This window comes from Pelmatolapia mariae, linkage group LG15 (assembly GCF_036321145.2).
Source record: "Pelmatolapia mariae isolate MD_Pm_ZW linkage group LG15, Pm_UMD_F_2, whole genome shotgun sequence".
Taxonomy (NCBI): domain Eukaryota; kingdom Metazoa; phylum Chordata; class Actinopteri; order Cichliformes; family Cichlidae; genus Pelmatolapia; species Pelmatolapia mariae.
This window is the reverse complement of record NC_086240.1, coordinates 41128064-41135475: the sequence shown is the minus strand read 5'-3', so window position 1 is coordinate 41135475 and position 7412 is coordinate 41128064. Positions and strand designations below refer to the sequence as shown.

Sequence of the window (7412 nt, the reverse complement as noted above, 5' to 3'; positions counted from 1 at the left end):
CTTTTTCCTGTGACGTGTAAATCCCTCATCAACTCGTCTGTACAAAAGGTTCCAGTGCTTCCTGGGTCTAAGAATGCATACGATTCAACTGTTGCGTTGCTCCTTGAACATCTGACCTTCACAGGCACAATTGAAAGCGCACAGACTGCTTCGCCAGCCCCGGTACAACCGCATGTTTCACTGCCTGCTGCTGGAGAAAAACTTGCTGCTGGTTCCCTGATACTTTTAGCGTCACTATCAGGAGGACAGTACTGCTCCTTATGCAGAATGGTGGGATGTTTCTGAGAACAAGTCTCACACGTGAGTCTTTGCTGGCAACCCTAACTCAAATGCCCCTGTGACAGGCAACCAAAACACAAACTCTTTGATTTGAGGAAATCAAGCTTTTCTCTGTGGGGCATAACCTCAATACCTGCTTCTGCAGGTATTGAGGTTATGCCCTCCCTTATGACAGAAAGGACACTGTCTTCCACCTGTAGAGCCTACATTTTCCTTTTCCCTCTTTGTCTGCTCAGCACTGTTTGACACAGGTGCCGTATTAGTAGCAAAGATGCTTTCCCTCTCCTTGAATTTCAGAGCATTCTCTCTGCGTACATTTGGTATGCCCTTGTCTCTTGACAAAGTGGTGTCCTGAATGTTACCAAACAATGGGTGAGAAGCAATCTTTGCCTGCTTTTCTACAAAACTGACCAGATCAGCGAATCTAGCTCTCGTTGCTGTGCATTCTTGAATGTCACAGGCGAAACCCCTCCACCTTTCCCTTAATTTAAAAGGAAGCTTGGAGATGACAGTTCTCATATTAGTAGGGCTATCCATCTCCTCAATGTACTCCATGCTGTCTACTGTGTTACAGCAAGAAGTGAGGAACATAGCAAACTCCGTCAGTGCATCACCATCCTCTGGCTTGATTACAGGCCATTTTAGAGCTCTTTCAATGTAGGCTGAGGCAATAGTATATTCATCCCCAAAATGCTTACGCAGGAGCCTCTTGGCTTCAGCGTAGCCCCTGTCAGGATGCATGTGCGAACAGCTACGAACAAGAACCTTGGGTCTCCCTTGGGTGAACTGCTCCAGGAAGCGCAACCTATCTCTATTGCTGTCTGTCCTTTCCTCAATCCCATGCTCAAATGCTTTCATAAAAAACCCAAACTCCATTGGATCCCCACTGAATACTGGAACATCCAAGGGAGGGAGAGTGGATGCTTTCTGTTGTTTTACTAGGAGCTCTGTAATCTCGTTTTGTCGCTTCATGACATTCAACAAGTCTTTAACATCAGCCATCCTGCTTTGACTAGTAATAGACTGGCTATTATCCTTCTTACTCAATGGATGAGGAAGCCTGCTACTCCTTTCTGAGCCCTGCATTACTTCCGACTCACATTTTCGACAAACATCTCCATGTTCTGGCTGAACGAAACCAAAACTGGCCCCAATATTCTGGCCCGGAGCTCTTTGGCAGGCAGCCATTTCGTTAACCAAGTCAGCAGAAGTGTTATGGGCTGGCTCCTTCACAGTCAGCACGTCAAGCTTTGCGCTAGCTGCAGCAATAGCTGTTTGCAACTCCCATTCCTCCCTTTTCGCCTTAAGAACAGCTTCTTGTCTGTCAATCTCCATATTTTGCTTTAAGGCTTCCGCACGCGCTACCAGAGCAGCCCTTTCTGCCTCAATCTTTAGCCTGGCCGAATATGTGGTCGAAGACACAGCAGAAGAGGTTCAGCTGCTTCGATGGGCTTTCCTGTGTCTGGACGATATCGCTGAAACACTGTCTGCAGGCTCAACTTCAGCATCAATCATTCTTGCTTCATCTACTTGCATTTCCACTCTTTTTAACCATCTCTCGACTTTCTCCACAAAACTTCTCAAATAGCTAGCCTTTGGCTCATACCACTGTGTCTGATCATGAAGAAGTTCTGACTCAGTCAAGTGATTTTTAACTGCATCGTTGTTTTCACAAAACTCAATATACATTTTTGAGAAGTCAGTGGCTAATTTAACAGACACTTCCTCAAAATTGCCATCATCTTCCATAAGGTCCTCAATCTCTTTTATCTTTCTAGTAAGATAACCCAACTTGGTTTTCCTTGTCACTTTAAGCTGCTGAAGCTTTTCCTCTTGTGCTTTAAAGGTTGGCTTTGAAACTCTCTTTTCCGGCTGCTCCATATTAATTGCGCTGCCACAAACCTTTCAATGCAATTAATCCTTTACACCAGCCATGTACCTCTTAACCTTACAGGAATTTTCACAAACCTTAAAGCAGGAACAGCATCTTACTTTTCAGATGCAGGGCTCTCTTCCTGCCAAAAGGATCCGGGAAACACGGGAAGACTGAAGCAGCATCCTCTTTAACGTCCTCACTGGTAAAGCACTTTTTCCGTTTTTCCCTTGCCGCGCCGCGGGCCGATTAACTCCGTGCGCCGATGTCGTGTGTGTAATCCTCTCACTTTCGGAGCAGTTTTCTGACTAATGTAGCGGCAACCTTCGGTCCTTCTTTGCCGCTTCTGCAGGACGTAAAGTTTCTGACTCGTGCTCTTGTTAAATCGCTTGGATGCCTTCCGGTAGCAAAAACGAGGCGAAGGAAAAAAGGAGCAAAACATTTATTCTCCATATAAACTGAAAGGTACAAACAAATGCCTCTGGTGGGAGCTCCGTTTACATTTCCTTTATGTTACAACAAAAAAAACATTAACGGCGACGGTCAGAAAACTGTTGCTCCACGTCCTGCTTACTTGTCTAACCTGACTTCCCCCCCCACATGCGGGCAAAATACACACCCCCTTTACGACATCTATCAACACTTTACAACAACACAAAAGATTAACAAAGCAGGATTAATTTATGGAGCACAGTATATTACATTATAACATAAAATAATGAAGATTATAACTAGAAACTCAAAGATCATGACAAATACTTAAATATGGCATGATGTAACTAAGTAAAATATTGGCCTGAACTGTCTAAGCTCCAACAGTGGCATTAATGGAACATCCCTTCGGCGGATATTAGCTACTCACAAATGGCACAAACTCCAGCTACTGCAGCATCTCAACGAGGATGACCCAGATCGGCGCACAGAATTTGCAGAATGGGCAAAACAAAAATTGGAACAGGACCCTCAGTTCACGCAGAAGATTTTGTTCAGTGATGAGGCAAACTTCTATGTGAATGGTGAAGTTAACAAACAAAACCACCGCTATTGGTCTGACACTAACCCACATTGGATGGATCCCTCCAAGACTGTTTGAACAACAAAAGTGATGGTCTGGTGTGGTATATGGGGTACAACGATAGTGGGTCCATTCTTCATCAATGGAAACCTCAAGGCCACTGGATATTTGAAATTGCTACATGATGATGTGTTTCCCTCTTTATGCACTGAAGCTGGCACGTTCCCTGAGTTTTTCCAGCAAGATGGTGCACCACCACATTATGGGTGCCAGGTCCGAGCATTCCTAGATGAACAGTTTCCTGGAAAGTGGATTGGTCATCGTGGGCCAGTTGAATGGCCCCCAAGGTCTCCCGATCTGACCCCCTTAGACTTTTATCTTTGGGGTCATCTGAAGGCAATTGTCTATGGTGTGAAGATATGAGATGTGCAGCACCTGAAACTACGGATACTGGATGCCTGTGCTGGCATTTCTCCTGCAGTGTTGCTATCAGTGTGTGAAGAGTGGGAGAAGAGGGTTGCATTGACAATCCAACACAATGGGCAGCACACTGAACACATTTTATAAGTGGTCAGAAACTTGTAAATAACTCATGAAAGAATAAAGTTACGTTGAAACCAAGCACACCGTTGTTTTTCTTGTGACATTACCAATAAGTTTGATGTGTCACATGGCCCTCTTCCTATTGAAAAAACAAAAGTTGTATCCAAGATGGCCGACTTCTAAATGGCCACCATGGTCACCACCCATCTTGAGGAGTTTGCCCCCTCACATATACTAATGTGCCACAAACAGGACTTTAATATCACCAACCATTCCCATTTTATTACGGTGTATCCATATAAATGTACCACCCTGTACAATTGCATAAAAAAGAAAACAAATACGTAAATAAATAGTATGTACAGTTTGGGTTATTGCACAGTGGTGGGTTATAGAGGGAATTCTTGGAATGGGGGGTAGAACTATGATGTCAGTGCATGTGTGATTTCAGGGTGGTTATGGGTGGAAGAAACTGTTCTTGAGTCTGTGGGTCTTTGTGCTAATGCACCTGTAATGCTTCCTTGAGGGAAGCAGGCTGAACATGTTGAAACCAGGGTGGGAACTGTCCTTGATGATGTTTGTTGCACTGCTGAGGCAGTGGGAGGAATAAATGTCCATCAGGAAGGGGAGAGGGCAGCTGATGATATTCTGTGCTGCGTTGACGACACTCTGAAGTCTCGCTCTGTCTGCCTTAGTGCAGCTGCCGTACCATACTGTGATGCAGTATGTTAGCAGGCTCTCATTGGACGAGTGGTAGAAGGTCAGCACCAGGTTGGAGTTCAGTTTGTACTTCCTGAGGACCCATATTGATTTGGTATCCCCGCAACCAGTCCATCATGTGACCTCTGCTCCCAAAGGCTCCCTTGGTGTCTGAGCAGGATAACACAGTGGACCAGCGTGATGTCAGCATGATGTCAGCGTGCTCACCTGACCACCTGATCAGCGAGCAGCTCAAGTGTCTAATCCACAGGAGCTTGGCTTGGACACTTAGCTCTGTCAGTGTGCCCCAGGGTGGCTGTGGCTACAATGTAGCTTGCCATCACCAGTGTGTGAATGTGTGTGTGAATGGGTGGATGACTGGATGTGTAAAGCGCTTTGGGGTCCTTAGGGACTAGTAAAGCGCTATACAAATACAGGCCATTTACCATTTACTTAGCTGACTGAGAATGATGAACTCACCCTCTGTGAGGTCATCACATGTCTGAGGGTGGAGGTCTGAGGATGATGATGATGAAGGGTGGGCGATGTGTGAGCTCCAAACAGGTCAAGCTGCACATTAAACACACGTCTCCATCCAGCTGCAGGCTGATGTTTCTCTGACGACAGGAAGAAACCAGCCTCTGATCAATACACGGATCAATGATCAGACCACTGATGACGTTTGAGAGTCCACACCTGCAAAGTTCCTCTTGAGCCACTCTGTGCTGTTCAGACTTATTAAACAGGAAGTGAAGCTTTATTCTGGAGTAATCAATAATCTGATCAATAGTTCTCCCGGTCCCTGTGGAAACATCAAAGTCTTAAAAATCAACAACATTTGCTGGACTTCCTGTTTCAGATGGTGAGCAGGACGTCCAGCAGAGGGCGATGTTTCCCTGCACCCAGCAGCTGACACAGCTGGGGGAGGGTTTAAAGCACACCTGTGCTGAGCCCACACTTGCCCCACATGCTGCACTGACACGCAGATGTCACGCGTGTTTGCTGTGATGGATGTACGGCGGCTCAAACATGCTGAAACTCTCAGGTCAGGTTTATTCCTATAAGACATTTAAAAACAACGAGTTTGACCAAAGTGGACAGAGTCCCGCAGCGATCAGCCCGATCCCCTCTACACTGAAACCGTCACTCTGCTCTGTGGGGTCAGTAATGTTGACAGGTTTGTTGAAACAGCTTGGCGTCTTAGTACATGTAAACTTTACATAACAAAACCTAAGGAACAGTTTAAATGATGTAAACCAGCGGCAAGGCTGGGAACACATGCTCATGTTCCCTGGGATACATTGGGCGGACAGCTGATGCTTTTTAAGTCACCACGTCACAGCCCACGCAGCCTCAGGTCACAGTCGTGTTTATTTGGAGGTCAGCGGTTCAGGAGTCTGAACACTGAGCAGCAGCAGCTGCCCTGCACCACCCCTCAAATGAGGCAAAGCCAGAAACCACACCCCTGATGATGATGTCAACTCAACGTTCCACTTCCTGTTTTTAGGCTGTAAAAAACATTTCACAATAAAAGCTGAAAACTCTGGAGCTGCCTGAAGGCGCATGATGTTTACACACACACACACACACACACACAAACAGACACACGCAGGTTTGGGGTTTGTCTGGAGTTATTTTCTCCAGACAAACAGCCTGAGAGGGGGCTAGTGGCAGATCATTGCCGTCCCCGGGTATAAAAGCGGAGGTGCGGCGTGCTCCTCAGACACAACCACTCAGACAGCATGGAGATCCGGGCAGAGTTGTCGCCGCGGCTGCCAGTCGCCATGGAGAGCCTGGAGAAGCAGCTGAGCTGCCCCATCTGCCTGGATATGTTCACCAAGCCGGTTGTCATCCTGCCGTGTCAGCACAACCTGTGCCGCGGCTGTGCTGGCGACCTGTTCGAGTCCCAGAACCCCTACCGCCTCTCGGGGGGCACCTTCTGCTGCCCCACCTGCCGCTTCAAGGTGGTGCTGGACCGCCATGGCGTGTACGGGCTGCAGAGGAACCTGCTGGTGGAGAACATCATTGACATCTACAAGCAGCAGCTGGAGAAGGGGGTAGACCCCGTTGAAGACATGCCCCTTAAGGACAAGGACAGCGAGGCACCGCGCTGCCAGGAGCACGAGGACGAGCGCATCAACATCTACTGCGTCACCTGCGCCACGCCAACCTGCTCCATGTGCAAGGTGTTCGGCCAGCACCGCGACTGCCAAGTGGTGCCGCTGCTTGCTGTCTATGACAGCCAGCGGGGTGAGGTGCGCGCCACCATCGAGCTGCTGGCTGCCGCCAATAGCAGTGTACAGGTGGCCATGATGCAGATGGAAGAGACACGGTGCCTGGTGGAGGAGAGCAGCGAGCTGCAGAGGCGGCGCCTGGGGGAGAGCTTCGACCTCCTCTACGCCCTCCTGGAGGAGCGGAAAGGCGAGCTGCTGGAGCGCATCGATGGCATGGAGCGCGACAAGATGGCGACGTTGCGGGTGCTGGCGGAGCGCTACCGGGAGCAGCTGCAGCTTAGCTGCCAACTGCAGGAGAAGCTCCAGCAGAGCATGGAGCAAAGCGGCACCGCCCACTTCTTGCTGACTGCCAAGCAGCTCCAGCAGGAGGCGGAGCAAGCCGTCAGGGCGATGAACCTGCAACCGCCAGAGCCCGGCTATGTCAGCATGGAGCACCTGAGGGTGGACACGAGGAAGTTGGAGGTGCAGCTGCAACACATAGACTTCACACAGAAGTAGGAGGAGGAGGAGGATCAGGAGGGGGAGCAGTGATGAAGAAGGACTGTCTCTGCTTTTATACTTTTGTGTTTTTTATCTGTTAAACTTTATTGATCCTGTTTGTAAACCATGAAATGTGTGAATAAAGTTTATCTGACTGCCCCTGCTGTTTCATGTAAAGAGCACTTCATTTCTCTCCCACAGTCAGTGAAGAGCTCATGGCCTCCTTTAGAGGTTATTTTCAACGCCGTCTAGAATAGACGTGCTCGGGGGGGAAGGGGGGGGGGGGGGG

The 7412-nt window shown here is 48.4% G+C and overlaps 1 protein-coding gene across 1 annotated transcript; it reads left to right on the top strand.

Annotated features, from left to right (window-relative positions):
- The first annotated feature begins 6193 nt into the window (after nt 1-6193).
- Nucleotides 6194-7141, top strand: LOC134643428 (E3 ubiquitin-protein ligase TRIM63-like). Its single transcript, XM_063495784.1, has one exon. It carries the CDS (start codon nt 6194-6196, stop codon nt 7139-7141), a length of 948 nt encoding a protein of 315 aa, XP_063351854.1.
- Nucleotides 7142-7412: the final 271 nt, after the last annotated feature.